Here is a 16,853-nt window from a genome sequence, read left to right as displayed (position 1 = left end):
TGACTGTTAGTGACCCCCATTTCATGATTCCAGGCCATTCACTCATAAACTGAGTGTCTATGAGTGTGAGACCATGCTATTCCTCTTGCTCCATCTCATCCCAAATGGCGCCTGTAAGAAAACACAAGGCTATCAATCTGTCTGCCATTGGTTGAATACTCATGGTAGTAGATCAAGATCCTTAGGTAGTCATTAATTATGCACTGAATCTCAGTTGTTAAGGCAGGAGGTTATTCACGAGCCCAGAATAAATCAGGGCAAAGGCTGTAAGACAGTGATACTCCACCCGGCACCCTTCTGCCTGATTAATTGCCCGCCCACCCCCATTTTCAAACTCACCTTGGGAGAGGACCTTAAATGCCATTCAATGATTGAGATTTCTCCTTCTTAATTACAAAGCCCATGTCGTCTCACTCTTTAATGAATGCAGATGCAAAATATTTTCCAAGAGCCGTGCCCCATATTGAGTCACCACATGCAAATTCACTTTTTGATCTCTGATTGATTCTTTTAATCTTGGTCTTGAAATGTTAAAGAGAGTCTTTGACTTTTCCTCAGTTTTCTTTGCCAGTTTCTTTTCATCCCTTCTCTTAGTTTTCTTAAATTCCCTTATGATTTCAACCTTGCACATTCTCTACCTTATTAGGTTTACTGCAGTATTGTACAGTTGGTATCTGACACACAGTTTCATTTTCTTTCTTTTTCTATTTTGTACTAATGTTTATTTTTTGAAATAAGAAAGAGGATATCTAAATTTCAGAGTCACGTACTTCCTTTTGTGGAAACAGATTTGTTCTGAACACTCTTTCCCTCTTTTTGAATGTTTGCCATGCTCTGACCCAGTAAGTAGTTGCTTCAAGTCTACATTGGCCAAATCACACCTCAACTTAATAAAAATGACCTTTCCCCAAGTGAGAAAAAGAAGAACTGTGGATGCTGGAAATCAGAAACAAAAACAAAAATTGCTGGGAAAACTCAGCAAGTCTGGCAGCATCTGTGGAGAGAAACCAGAATTTAACATTTCAGGTCCAGTGACTGCCCTTTAGAACTGAATTATGATGAAGATCACTAAAATGTTCTTCCACTCATGCCCTTCCTTCTGCCCAGATTTATTCATTGGAAGTAAGGTCTAGTGAAGCTCACAGTAATGGGAAATGAGACAGACTGGCAGACAGGAACACTTGAATGTACAAAGGAGACACAATATCAGCTTCTCAGTGGCAGGATATATTGTTGGGAAGTAAGCTAACAGTAGAGTAAAGGCAAATTATGGTCTCAACAGCAAATGGTGAGAATCTGCCTTTGTTGCGTGAGCGCATTGTGAATACTCATTTAAACACATGGTCACCAGAGTAAATAGTTCTTCTGCCAGGGTCAAATGAGAAACATGAGCCTTCAGCTTCACAGCTGGTTCCAAGTAGCAGGTGGGGTAGACTTCCTGGTGGATTTGGAATGAGGCAGAGTTGCCTTTCACATATAGGGAACTTTGTTTGGAAAATTTGAGCTGTTGCATTGAATCTTGACTGGCATCCATGCAGGAAAATCAGGCCATTGTTGTCCATCGTAGAGAAGGTGGTGACTGTTCAGTAAGGTGGGAGCATCGCTATCTGAGGGAGAGGCATAGAGTTGTGGAAACTCTGAAAAGGCTCATGGGAGGGTGCTGAACAATCAAGGGAAAGTTCAATATCTATCAAAGGCAGATTAAGAATGATAGATAGGCAATCAATAATAAACAGAAGAATTAATGGTCAGTTAGACAGAGTCCAGGCATGTACTTTCCTAGTGAGAATTTTATTGCAACTTACAAATCACAATTTCCATCAACACCTGTTCCCCATATAAACACCCAGTCAAGTTCTCACCAAATTACACCTTAATTAAAACACAAACATCAGTCGTTTCCTCATTCCATTCAGTCCCATGCATCTCTGCCAGTCCCTACTAAATGATAACAACCAAGGGTATGTCAGTGTTGAGACTGGGAGAATTAAGGGTGCGTCAAGAATAATAGGGAGAGGGTTGGTAGGATAATGGTTAGCAGGTTGAATGTGATGCTGATGCGGGAGGGTGACAGGTTCAGCATGAAGGGTGGCAGCTTGATAGGGTGGCAAGGTAGCGGGCAAGCTCAGTGGTTCCAGATGGAGATATGGGTGAGAGTTTAAAGGCGGCTGAGGGAGGGTGTTACCATGCAGCTCCAGAGAGCTAGATCAGCAGAAGATGGTAGAAGTTCAGGCTCCAAGTTTCTTTTCAGAAAAGCGGAATAATGCAGCCAGCTTGTAGTGAGTGGAGGTCTGTCTGGTTGCTGTTTAATTATGCAGTTATGCCTGCCGTAAAGTGAGACAAGGACAACTTTCCTGCCTGTCCTCATTTACAATTGGCCCTCAGCTACATTTTCCTTAATGCTTGCTAGCATATAATTGTCCATGTACAGCCATTATACCTCTGAGTAGAAGGTCCCATTCTATTCAGGTCAGACTGTCAGGACACTCACTGCTGTAATATGACTTCACACTAAATCCAGAATTTTCGTCTTGTTGAGCATGCAATCTACCAGCTAAGAGCATTCGCCTAAAGACTCCTGCATCCTCTGCACCTTTTCCACTGAACTTTTCAACAGGAGTTGGACTCTAAATTAATAAGGAGAATTTTGAGCATCATTTTCTCAGAATTCTTGCCTGACCATGCTCAAATTAGTATGGGACAGATCAGAGGAATTAATGCATAAGCTTCCTCGTCACTGGACCCTGTAAGCAGTTTTGGGAATGGAAAGAGCTGTACCAATGGGATAGACTCCACCTGAAAGAGGATGGGACATGTGTTCTGGTGGAAAGAGTAAATTGTAGGGCTGGCAAAAGCTTAAAACAAGAAAGATGGAGAAAGATCAATAGGAAATGTAAGCAACTAAAATGTTGACAAAACTGGGAAGGAGAGAACTGGAAATAAAAAAGGGGAGGATGTTGATGGGAAGAGAAAAGAGTGATAGAAAAGTTGTTTACAAGATAGTTAAACATAACATAAGGTGAAATCATTTTAAAGTCAGTCAAAATGGCTGTACAGCAATGCACACAGCACCGATAATAAAACAGGAGAGCTGGATGCTGTCATCCCCAGGCAGGAGCCAGAGATATTGGACAGTGCTGAGTCATTGGGCTGGATATTGCAGTTAACACATATTCCTGCACCACCAATGGAAACGTGCACTCTGAGAACCAGCTGCCCCACAATGGTGCCATACTGGGGGCAATCTTAATTGATTTGAAGTGTGACTTTTGTCCCCATGTGGGAAGAAGTTCCACCTTAGAGAGCTGCTGGCCAGTCCGATTGACAGGTAAATCTACAGTCCCAGCAGCACAAGAATCAAATAGCGGCCATATTGCTGGGACTAATAGGCAGTCCATGAGAAGACGTTTTGTGGATCCTGCATTTTGGTGGGTCCAAGGAATTTGAATGAATCTGGCAAAACCCGGTGAGGAGGCACCTGTGGGAGGCGTGGGGCAAGTATAGGAAACTGTGTTCTCACTGAGGAAGTGTACTGATGGGCATGTGGTACTCTCCCGTTCCTCATCAAAGTTATCTCCCTTTCCTTCCTGAAAGCAGCCAAAATAGTGAAAGCTGCTGGGGTGCCCATCTTGCTTCCCTTGTCACCTCTCACTGCTATTATAGTGACAGAGGCAGAATGATACCCTCCAGTAGCTATTAGTTGTCAAATAAGCACTGATTAACATGAAGAAGAGGAAGATCACACATTACTTGTAAGTTGTAAGTCTGGCTGGGGTAGAGGAACAGATCTCAGAATACAAATGCATCGATCACTAAACATTGCGCTACAGGTTAGCATTGTAATAAAAAGGCAAATCAAGTCCTTGTCTTTATTGTGGAGGAATACGATTGAAAAATACAGATGTTACTCTAAATCTGTGTGGAATCTTTGTTAGGCTACGCTTCGAGCACTATACAAAGGATATAAAGGGATGGAAGGGGTGGAGAGAAGATTTACAAAGATGATATCAGAAATGCATGGGTATACATTATTGGAAAAGAATGTACAAGCCGGGTCTGTTTTCTATTGAAACAAAAAGGATGACAGGGACCAAACACACAAATAAAATTATGAAAGGTTTTGTGAGTATAAATGCAGAGAGAATGTTTTCACCAATTTGGAACAGCATAATTAGATTCATCAATATAAGATAGTCCACAAGAAATCAGGAATTTGGAAGAAAACAATTTGTAAAGAATGTTGAGAATGTGGGACTTGCTACCATAGGAATAATTAAAGTGAATAATATAGATTGATTTAATGGGAAGCTAGCCAAGTATTTGAGAAAGAAGGGATTGGAAGCATATATTGGGAAATTTTGATAAGGAAATATGGGAGCAGGACTCAAGTGGAACATAAATGCTGGCATACATTGGTTGTACCAAACAGCCTATTTCTGTGTTGTATATCCAATCTAATTCCATGTAATCACCTTCCTCACAGTTGTGCTTCTTTAGCCAATTTTGCAACCCGCCTTTCATCTTTTCCTGTATTATACTTGAAAGTCTTGAATAGAATAGCCTGGAGTGTTGAGCTGTCATTCCTGCTCCTTGAAGCCACTTTTCAGAAATAGCTATGATACGGTATTTCCAAAGGTTTATCTGTGTGCTCAACACAGTTGCCTGATAGGCTCATTACATGAATTACATACTATTAACGATTGAACAACTCTTAGATTACTCGCTAACCAAATTTCTGACCAATGCTGCTGATTTTGCTGCTGTCCTGAATCAACCCTCAAGTTCCCATCCTGTGCTTAGTTTACCATTCTCTAAAGCTCGAACAGACCTCCATACCAAGGTAATGGTTAATGTGTGACCAGTCCAGCTTGTACCAATCCCAGCTTCTCCAGGCTCAGCCCTAGTACCCCAGGAATTTACAGCCTCTCTCCTGCAACACTTATGCAGTAATGTATTCAATTTCACACTCCTCTGTTTTCTGTACATACTCATATGTTGCACTGGGAAGAATCTGGATATCGTAATGCACTTACTTCTGAATTCTTTTTGCTTGATAATTGGAAATTAGCATCACTGGTTCAGCCAAAATGTATCGCCTAACCCTTATTTCCCAGAGGGCAGTTCAGCGTTGTAAACCAAGAGATACATGTAAGAATAGTTGGTTTAGTGTTCTAAAGGGATGCAATTGCTCTCAAGAGGATGCAAAGGACATTTACCAGGGTGTTGGCTGGGCTGGAGAGTTTTCGATGGATAGACTTGGGTTGTTTTCCTTAGAGCAGAGGAGTTGAGAGGGGCCATTATTGAGATGTATGTAGCTATGAGGGCCATTGACAGGGTAGACAAGAAGTAACAGCTCCCCAAGGTGGAGGGATCAATGAGCAAAGAGCGTAGATTTAAGGTGAGGGGCAGAAGGTTTGGAGGGGATGTGAGGAAATTTTTTTCACCCAGAGTGTGGTGGGAATCAGGAACCCACTGCCTCTAAGTATGGTAAAGACAGAGACCCTAATAACATTTAAGGAATATTTAGATGCACACTTACAATGCCAAGTTATACAAGGGCATGGACCAAGTGCTGGGAAGTGGGATTGGATTTGTTAGGTGGTTACTTTTGACTAACATAGGCTGGATGGACTGAAGGGCCATTTTCTGTGCACTATGATGTTAGAAAGGGCATTATTGATCCAGAAGGACTTTTCAAACAATCCATAATGGTTACATGGTCACCACTACGCCAGCCAATTAACAAATTAATTATCATCGCAGTTGGATTCAAAGCACTATTCCCAGAATATTGGTCTGGAATTCTGAATTGCCAGTTGTGAGAATATTATGCAGACGTTCAGTGACATCCTTGACCTTGTCATTCGAGAAGAAACATAATGTCCTGAAATTATTTTTGTGGTCTCAGAAACATCTGCTGAAGCCCTCAAATATTGGCTCCCTTAACGTTACTGCTTTTCAGACCTTTTTACTCCTAGTTTTACACCCTGTACTAAATGTCCAAGAGTTACACCAGTGGCCTCAGAAACATTATGGCGAACCCTTAAATATTAGGTAAAGTCGGTAATAAAGTCAATACCATTCAGCAAGCAAGGGTGCTACGTTGGCTCGGTGGTTAGCCCTGCTGCCTCAAAGCGCCAGGGGTCCAGGTTCAATTCCTGCCTCAGGTGACTGTCTGTGTGGAGTTTGTACATTCCCTCTGTGTCAGTGCGAGTGCTCCAGTTTCCTCCCACAGTCCACAAAGATGTGCAGGGTAGGTGGATTGATCATGCTAAGTTGCCCACAGTGTCCAAGGATGTGTGGCTGGGTGGCTTAGCCATGGGAAGGTGCAAAGTTGCAGGGATAGTTGGGATGCTTTTCGGAGGGGCGGTGTGGACTTGATGGGTTGAATGGCCAGCTTTCACACTGTAGGGATTCTATGCAGTCAGTGAAGCCTGTGCTAACTGTGTGGACTTGCATGACTCTATGGCAGGCAATATTCTCTCTGTGTCTGCAAAACTCTGAATCTGCAGGGTGACCTTATCCAGAAATATGCTATTCAGTAGTACATGGATGCAATGATGCCAGCTGGTCCAAAGTTCAAAAAACTGGAGCATCAGTTTTTATTCATCTTAGCCTTTCCTGTACATCTGGTTGTTCAGGATATGAGAAATGGCCACCTCCCACAAGAAAGAGGAATGGTTTGTCAGCTTTGACCTTTAGGTGTGCATCCTAAAGGACAGTGCTCTTGGTGTGAAACATTGTTAAATAAAAGCATCATGGGCCTCAGAACTGTCAAGTGATGGTCAATATGGTTTACTTGTTTGAACACTTATTTTCCCAAATGTTGACCTGCTTAGATTGAATTCCCACACAGCCCAGGAAGCAGGTTACTCTGGAACACTGCCCAAGAATTGCTGCTTACTGTCAAACCCATAACAAAATCATTCTGATCTGCAAATCATTGCTGTTGTCCAAGTCACCTGGTCAGAGATGTGGTGATTTTTGCTCTTTGACTCAGCAACTCTACTTGCACATGTGAGATATTTTGAGTCAACACATACACATCAAATTGACATTATTATCATGGCATAAAGCATTGTGCGTTAATTTGGATGCACTTATATGCAACATATGCAAATCCTGTATGAAAATTAATATGGTAGATATGGTTGTCATATGAACCAAGTTTCAAAACCACCTAAAGTTGTGTCTCTGAGCAAGACTACTATGCTGTTTTCAAATGTAGTAAACTATGTTCGTTGAAATGTGTGTTTTCTTCTGAGGTCTCTATGTGTGTACAGATTTTGCCATTAAATATGAGTGTTGGGTTGATAACAGCATCGTGATTTGACCCATGGAAGTGATTGACCATTGCATTGTGTAATATGTGAATGGCTAACTCTGCTTAATTTCCCACGTCTATTTCACTGGCTGTTGTCTTGCTCTGTGGTTGCCAACTCTTCATGATTGTCCTAATGTGTCCTAGAGTTAAATATTAATCTTCTAGCCACTGGCACAATTAACAGGGACTTGAAAAATGTGTGTAATTTTCATCTTATTTTATAACTCAATGAAAATTTTTCAAGTTATTGAAGGAAAGGGGGAAAGGTCTCTTTGACCTGTAGGAGGAGTTGGTGGCAGGAGGTTATCTTTGAAATCTCTAGCAAACCAGAGTTGGCAACCTTCCACCTTGCTTGTATTCCTTTTTGCAATGTTTATTGCATGCCCTTTTACTTCTATGACTAAATTGCTTCTTCTTGTGGATGCATCCCAACAGTAAATTGTCACTTTGCAATATTTAATGCTGCAATCGATCTCACCACATCCTCAGCTGTAGTTGTCATGGTGGACATATTTTTGTTACACGTTGCCATTTTTGATGTAGTTATCATGCAAATCTAACAAAACCTGGGGACCACCAGTTTAGTCTTTCTCCAACACAGGCACCAGAAGAGCTTGGCTGTAAATATCTAGCCTTTCCCTGTCATTGAGTAGTCTTTTTATTTCCAGCCTAAAATAGAAGAGCTTTCACTTTTCAGTCAGAAGATTGGCAATTCAAGTCGCTCTCTATTGATTTGAACATCTAATCCAAGCTGACAATTACATTACTGGAAGAAGTCCTAGACTGTTGGAAGTTCTGTCATTTCACTGAGATGTTGAAGCAAGGTCTCACCTGCCATTTCAAATGAAAGGAAAAGACTGCAGGAAAGAGAATTTCTCCATGGTAACCTGGTCAATATTTATCCCTCAACCAATATCGTTAAATTTAAGGTTAGATGGTGATAATCCCTTTAGTGTCTGTAAGCCCTTGCAGTATGCAAAAATGCTGACTGTGTCTCCAACATTACAATCAGTGACCATACTTCTTAAAGTGCTTAGTTGGTTGTCAAGAACTTACACATTTTTGAAGCCATGAAAGGCTCTGTGTAAATGCATTTTTTTTTGTTTTCTACATAAACAGTCACACTCCACAGCTTCTTAAATATTCATCTACCAGTGTAAGCAGCTTAACAGTTTTTTAATAAACATGAAGGAGTCATTAATGAAGAAAAATTTGATTTTTTTCTTGTCTGTCAATGAAACTGGATTCTCAGGAAGACCATATTCTAAAACTAAATTTCACCATTTGACTGGTTCGAAATTTGAAAAACAAATATTTAACCCACTTTTTGACAAAGAACAAAAACGTGGCAACTGTTTTCAAAAATATTCTGCTTTTACCATGCTTAACACAAATGCTGCCGATATTCTGTGAAATGCCAATATTGGGAAGTATACAATTCATTTAATTGCTAAAATTGGTGATTACAAAAATACATATCATGTATTTCATTTGTGATCTGTCTGTACTGTTGCTGATGGTTGATCCTCTAACTTGAAAGTTTCACAGGGCATTGTATACTCTGCTACCCTGTTGCTCTTTCACAACAGTGGCCTCCTTCACCGATTGACCAATACTGATGATTTCACATGACAGTAATCAACTTCCTTAATGTTACATACCCCCGCTAGACACAACTCTCAGGGCCCTTTCAATCCAATGTCTAAATCAATGCAGTTTGTGCTCACTTCAATCTGGCATTAAACACCTTGTTTCCTTCAGTTTTTCAAAGGCAGAGTTTATTTTCCAAGTCAGACTAACAGCTGCAACCTTTCCATTTGTCCTTGTTTGACCTACATCTCTTCGGCTTATGGCATCAAGTACAACTTCCAGAGCACCTCCATTGCTGAAACTGCCTTCAGTAAGCTTTGTTTTACTTACAATGCGCTTATATCACATCAGTCTGAGCAAAGCATCTCACTTTTTGTCAAGGCTAAGGACATTCAAGATGAGAATGTCGCTGCTATATTGAAGGAGGTTACTTTATCACCTCAATGGCAATCTGTACAAAATACAAGAAAAAATAAGTTTGTTGTCTAAGCACTAGCTTCCACCTTTACTGTGTCAACTTTAACCTTCATTTTCTCTCCTTTTTTTATCCCCAGTGGGAGGTTTTGTTGCTCTGAACTCTTTATTTTGTTCCCTCTGAACTTCCTCAAAATCATCCAGTGACTTCTCTATTTCTTGAAATCAAAGTTTAGTGTGTGAGATTTCACAAATCCATCTTCTCAAATACCTCCATGACATACAAATCCTTGCTTCATCAGTTTTCCTACCTCCTTGGTTTTCTTTAGACTTTGGAAGTTCACCTGAACTCTGGTGTGTCACCTTCTGATTTACATTACTGTATATTCTCAGTTTGGTTTTCATGCCCACATTATGGGTCCCTCCATCTTATATTCACATTAAAAGAAAAGTAAGTACAATACAAGTCTAAGGAATGTTGTTAATTTGAGAAGGTGGGAGAGAGAGATAAAACAAAAAATTATAGACTTATTACCATACTAACATCAGTTTTGGGAAGGTAGTAGACATGCTCACTGAGCCGGTGTGTTTGATTGCAGATATTTTGTCTCCCTGCTAGGCAACATTGTCAGTGTGCCTCCGTGAAGCGTCGGTGTTCTGTCCCGCTTATTATATATATGTCTTGGTTTGCTAGTGTGGTTGGAATCATTTCCGGTTCTGTTTTTCAGTAGTTTGTATATCAGGTCCAGTTCAGTGTGTTTGATGATGGAGTTCTGGTTAGAATGCCAGGCCTCCAGGAATTCCCTGGCATTTGTATTGAGACCAGTGTATTGAGGTGAACACATGGACAAAGAAGAACACAAATTCGATTGGGACAACACATCCACAATATCACAAGCCAAACAGAGACTGAAATTAAACACACTGGCTCATCCAACAAGTCTACACCCTCATCCACAACCTCAGCTACAAATCTTCTTAGAGATGCTTTGGGGAAGTTATTGGAATCTGTAATTAGGTACCCAGTGCCTGAACACTTAGAGGAATTTGAACTCATTAGTGAACATCAATAGGGATTTGTTAAGGGCAATTCATGACATGCAAATGTAATTGTTTTTTAAGTAACTGACATAGGAAGGGCTCTTGCAGCACAGTGATTGTGTCCCTGCCTCAGGCCCAGAATATCTAAGTTTAAATCCAACCTGTCTAAACAGGGTGAATGAAAAAAAATCTGGCATCAGAAACAGGGAAATATGCATGCATGCAAATTGGTTCCAGTGCAGGTTAAGTATGGACTCATCCATTTTGAATCAACAAGGATAATTCCAAGAGTATTTAAAATAGTCAAACACTGGTTACAGTTGCGGTTTAAGAAAATTTAGGGATTCAATAGGAAAAATCACTAATATGTAGTAGTTAAGTACAACATTAACCAAAAAGGCAAAAAGAAATGGTAGCCTTTACAACAAAAGACACAGAACGTAAAAGGAAAGTAATTTTGCTTGAGGTTACGCACTACTTTTTCAGAATTCAACAAGATTTGGAGAACTGTGTGCATTTCTGAGCGCCACTCACCTGAATATGATGAGGTTTCTCAGGATTAGATTTTGTGGAGACATTATATAAACTAGATTCCTCTCCTTGCGAATATCCAAGGGGAAACAATGAATTGCTTGCAATATTTTGGGCTTTGAAAGGATTTGATAGGTTAAGTGGGCAAAAACTGTGACAGTCTAGGGAAGGGGGTCATATCCTTCAAGCCAAGACATTCAGGAAAGAAGTTAGAAACTGTCTCTTATGAACAATAAACTCAGTTAATCATTTGAATCCAAGATTGATTTTTTATTTGCTGATGCGGGCTAATAAGGGATGAGAAGCCAAGGCAGCGAGATGGAATTCAGGTATAATTTACCATAATCTCAGTGAATGTTTCAGAATGCTCGAGGGGCTGAACGATCTGCTCATGTTCTTGTGTAAGTTCACCCTGAGTTCATCATTGTTTACACATACCCTGAACCCGTGCGTGTTTGTCTACAATGTTGTTGTCCCTCCCCACGTTGTATTCCAATCCACTTTATGTTTTCTGAGTGGCAGAATCATAAAAAGTGACAGCCCCATCATATCCAAAAGTCATTTCATGGATAGGTTGAGAATTTTGAGAAATGGCCCATTGATATGACACAAAATGGCACTATCAAAGCAATATCGCATGCGATCTGATCGGCACATGGTGAAGTGAATGTTGCCCACATTTAGGAATGTCACTGGCTGTGTCCGAAAATCAAACAAGAGACAGAGGAGAGCCCACCTATTCAAAACGCCTGTCTATTGTTAAGTCAAAATTGTATGTTGTTTTCGCTGAACAAATGAACCGTTCCATACTTTGATGTATTTCCACAGGGAGTTTGGTTGGCGGGATCCTGAACTACCAGAGGTCATCCAGATGTTGCAGCATCAGTTCCCTTCAGTGCAGTCCAATGCTGCAGCCTACCTGCAACACCTGTGCTTTGGAGACAATAAGATCAAAGCAGAGGTGAGTACACAGTGGAAGTGCACATTGCTGTACAGTTTAAATTAATAATCTGCTACTTAGAAATAGCAGTGTTCACCCTGCAGCAATCAGCTGTGCTTGGCAATTATTTACCCATTAGATGATTAGCTTAAAGCCTTTTCATCACAAATGGAAGAATTGAAACCCACCATGAAGCCTGCCCACATGCCTATGATAGTTACAGTCAGCATCTAATCAGCATCAAAAATAAGTATTATTTATTTCGGAATAAATGCAAGGTGGTATTTCTTAATTGTACCTTCAGATGTTAGTCACCCAGTCTCCCCATCCATTGAGATGACTAAACATTAAGAAAATGTTAAAATATGTGCATTGTGCAATCTCAGGTTTACAATCTACTGTGGGTACCAATTACCTGTCGGAGTGGCTCTGGAATTTGGTATTGTTGTTGATTGGCTACATTTGCCTTGTCAATTTCAATCTTGGGATTTCAGAGACCTAGCAACAACATTGGAATATTTATGACTATCAGGCAATGCTGTACATGCTTGGTTTCTCAAAAATTAAATACCTACCTTTAGGTTATTGTGGTCGATGTCTCCCATTTTTTAGGAAACCCACAAAGCAAATTGAGAACTCCCTCTACTGATAATAATCCATTGACACATGTTGGTATCAAAATGTCACAGTGGCCCCTCAAACTCATTAGATCAGTAGTGATCTAGTGGCCTACGACCAGTGGTGTGCCACATGGATATGTGCTGGGTCCACTGCTTCTTGTAATTTATATAAATGGTTTGGACGTGAATTTGGGAGGTTTGGTTAGTAAGTTTGTAGATGACACCAAAATTGGAGGTGTAGTGGACAGCCAAGAAGGTTACTTCAGAGTACAATGCAATCTTGATCAGATGGGCCAATGGGCTGAGGGAATGGCAGATGGAGTTCAATTTAGATAAATGTGAGGTGCTACTTTTTGGAAACGCAAATGCGCGCAAGACTTATACACTTAATGGGTGTTGCTGAGAGTGTTGCTGAACAAATGCAGGTTGACAGTTCCTTGAGAGTAGAGTCACAGGTAGATAGGATAGTGAATAGGGTGACTGATATGCTTGCCTTTATTGTTCAGTGCACTGAGTATAGGAGTTGGGATGTCATGTTGTGGCTGTACAGGACATTGGTTAGGCACTTTTGGAGTACTGCAAGCAATTCTGTTCTCCCTGCCACAGGAAGGATGTTGTAAAACTTGAAAGGGCTCAGAAAAGATTTACAAGGATGTTGCCAGGGTTGGAGAGTTTGAGCTGTAGGGAGAAGCTAAATGGGCTGGGGGTATTTTCCCTGGAGTGTCGGAAGCTAAGGGGTGACCTTGTAGAAGCTTGTAAAATCATGAGGGGCATGGATAGGATGACTAACCTAGGTCTTTACGTCAGGTTAGTAGAGTCCAATACTAGATGACATAGGTTTAAGATGAGAGGGGGAAGATTTAAAAGGGACTTAAGGGGCAACCGATGCACGTAGAGAGTGATGCATATATGGAACAAGCTACCAGAGGAAGTGGTGGAGGCTGGTACAAGTAGAAAACCAAAAGGCATCTGGATGTGTATATGAATAGGAAGGGTTTAGAGAGACATGGGCCAAATGCTGGCAAATGGGACTAGATTAATTCAGGATATCTGATTGGCATGGACGAGTTGGACAGAAGGGTCTGTTTCTATGCTGTACAGTACTATGAGCGTGTGGCGGAATTCCTGTATATTGGTCAGAGGACTATTCCCAGAGACGAGAGCCTCTATTATATACTGACACATCAGTAGGATAGTTTAACAATTGCTATCTTTCAAGGAAGACACCATTTGCCTTCTCAGGTGGACCTCATGACATTTTTGAAGAAAAGCAAAATCTTTTGTTCTGACCACTTTTAGCTCCACAGCCAACATCACTAAAGTGGATGGTGAGGTCTTACCATACTGTTGTTCAGATAGCCTTCAAGTGCACAAATTTGATTTATTGTTTCCATATTACAAACAGTGATCAATCTGCAGAAATAATACATTGCCCGGAAAGTGTTTTGATCCATCCTGAGATTGTGAAAGGCACAAGTTGTTTCTTATATATTTGTACCCATCTGTGTTCTGCCTAGGACTGTCTCTGAAGTTATATTAGTGAAAGGTTGTCTCATACAGTTTGCACTTTGTCACTGAACACAAAGAATGTCTGATGCATTTGTAGCATAATGACTTATATTTTGAAATTCTTGATGTCTTATGAATGAGTATCCAAGGATTTAAAACACCCAAATCCTAATCTGAATTTATATGCAATGCCATATGATTTATAAACTGGCCATCCATATTTAACTTACCTATCAGGCATTTTACAAGGCAAATGAACTATTTTGTTCCCACTAAGATTAATCTCTCTCAGCGCCAAGCAATTAGATTAGTTGAATACTGTAAAGTATCAATCAGACATAACTTTCTACAGCTGTGAGTTGCACACAAACTTGAAGCAGAATTATTTTCAGATAAGCAAATAGTTTCTGAGCTTTAAAACTACAATGTGTTCATTCAGTGCTCATCCTTGGAGAAGTTCAATGTACATCAAGGAAATGTCAGCATTTAGAATATGTTCACTTTCTTCAAAGGAAACCTCTGCAATATGTTTGATTATTCTTTTATGTGAATCACAACTTGTAGCAATTTTTTTGAAGTAAAAAGATTGTTCCTGCTGTGAGTGTTTGAACTACATTTGTTCAAGAAATCCAGCATCTACCTTTTACTTCGAAACCTGGATTTGAAATCAAAAGAGAGCATGGAAGAGGCTGATGACAAGTTTTACTCACTTTGGAGAATTATATTAAAATTCTCATATTTTGTTTTACTACAGTCTACTTTACTACATCGCCACGATCTATGTGGTTGTAGCATCTTGAATTTAACATTCTTTCTCTTGTGTTCAAAACTTGTTATCTCACTTATCCCCATCCCTGTATCTGCTTCCAGGCATATAGTTCTGAGATATGTCTGTGCTCCTTCATTTATGGACTGTGGCACCTCCAACACAGGCATGATGGAACGAAAGGCCTCTTTATATGTTAGAACAATTCAGCAATGCTCTAGTGGTCACCATCCACTATTCAGAGCATTCTGTTTCACCTTGAATTAAATAAACCATTTTAAAACATAACCTACTTGTAAAATTACAGCTTTTTTATAACAAAGTAATATTGATCAAGGTATAAATCCATAATTTCACTCAATCCTCCTCTTTCTTACCAAATGAGTTTGTTTAAAACTTTACCAATTGGCTCTATGGTACAGATCCTTAGGCTTCGCTGCTAACTTTCCTATCTGGTTACATTCTGGAAAGTGGCAAACATAACGCCTTCCATGGTCGTGATAACATGTGGATTGATCTACCATTTCCAAGTGAAAGCTAACTTCTCTGATTCCGACTTGTAGCAGCCATGAAGGGGTTGCCTTGCTTTCAATATGTCTCAGCTTCAAACGATTTCTGCAGACACATTTCTTTTAATCACAAAATATGAGGTCTTCAGTACAAGATAGAACCCACGCACAAACACACATCCCTAATAGACACTTCCATCATTTTTTCAAACAGTCTGCATAAATTTGCATGTATTACAAATTAAAAATAGGTCATTCCACCTAACTGCTTTGTGTCAGTATCTATGTTTTACATAAGCCTTCCCTTACATTTCTTCATCCGACTGTATCAGTGCAGGTTTCTAGTGATATCTCCCTCATCAATTATTCCTGCTTCACTTTAACTGCACTTGCGCTATTCACCCAAGCTAAATTTTGTAGAAGTGAATTCCACTTTCTAATCACTGTATGGGTAAAAGAAGAAATTTATGTTTATAATCATGATTGTAGATCTTCATGTTTTCTTCATTCTCCTCAGTAAACAGAGCATATAACATTGAGTGATAAATTACACCATTTCTATCACTTCCCTCTAACGTTAGAAAATTATGAGTAGCCATTGTATAAGTCATATTTTGCCAGAACAGGAAATTGCATACACTTCAAAATCTGAACCTTATCACTTTCCATGTACAAAAGAACACATTTAAGAAGATGCTTCAGTGTAGCCAATATTTCCACTTATATTTGCTAGTTGTTGGTTTCCAGTAACAGCAGAAGATGTTCTGTTACTTGCTTTATAAAGGCTGGAGTTAGAAATTTGAAGGAGCACTGAGTTTATATTCACTATATCATAAGCAATTGTTTAGTGGGTTGGCCATTTACCACGCAGATCTGATTCTGTAAATTGATAAGCAGACTGGCTAGTTATGTCACACACTCGTCACTGTTTATGACAGCACAGAGAGCACTGAAAAGTTTTTAAAATGTGAAAATCACAGCAGATTTTGGTGCATGCAGAATTGTTGGAATTAAATTGTGTTTCTCATTGTCTATCTTATCAAAGTGTAGTAGTCGAATTACTTGCTCATAAGTTCAAATGGATGTGGGCACAGTTACATTTAAAAGACAAGTACATGAATAGGAAAGGTTTGGAGGAACATGGGCTAGGAGCAGGCCAGTGGAACTAGTTTAGTCTGGGATTACGTTTGGCATGACTGATTGGACTGAATGGTCTGTTTCTGTGCTGTATGACAATGGCTCTGTAAGTGCAAGTTAAAATCAAGTTATTTTGGAGGGAATTCATGCTGTGAGACTCAGCGAGATCTCTCGCGTGTCTAAACAAACTTGCCTCATTTAATGCTGGAGTCTGAGATAACAAGGTGTGGAGCTGGAGGAACACAGCAGGCCAAGCAGCATCAGAGGAGCAGGAAAGCTGACGTTTCGGGTCTGGATCGTCTGTGTTCCTCCAGCTCCATACCTTGCCTCATTTAATGCCTGCCCTAGCCCTATGATTCTAATCTCTTCTTACCACACACCGTTCCCAGATCAATATTTGGATACCCACAAAAGAAACCTTCCATCTACACCATTTTGAAAGCCTGTTGAGTACCAGGCATTGTCAGTCTGA

General features: G+C 40.1%; 1 protein-coding gene across 11 annotated transcripts in view; it reads left to right on the top strand.

Moving 5' to 3' along the window:
* The window catches only part of LOC125448871 (catenin delta-2-like), a 1,175,930-nt gene that overhangs the window by 964,881 nt on the left and 194,196 nt on the right, over positions 1–16,853 (top strand). For all 11 annotated transcript variants that reach the window (XM_059652900.1, XM_059652905.1, XM_059652902.1 and 8 more), the window contains one exon: positions 11,729–11,861. In XM_059652900.1, coding sequence (XP_059508883.1) covers positions 11,729–11,861 — 133 coding nt within the window. The remainder of the gene's footprint in view (positions 1–11,728; positions 11,862–16,853) is intronic.

This window comes from Stegostoma tigrinum, chromosome 2 (genome assembly GCF_030684315.1).
Source record: "Stegostoma tigrinum isolate sSteTig4 chromosome 2, sSteTig4.hap1, whole genome shotgun sequence".
Classification (NCBI taxonomy): Eukaryota; Metazoa; Chordata; class Chondrichthyes; order Orectolobiformes; family Stegostomatidae; genus Stegostoma; species Stegostoma tigrinum.
This window is presented reverse-complemented; position numbering and strand designations above follow the sequence as displayed.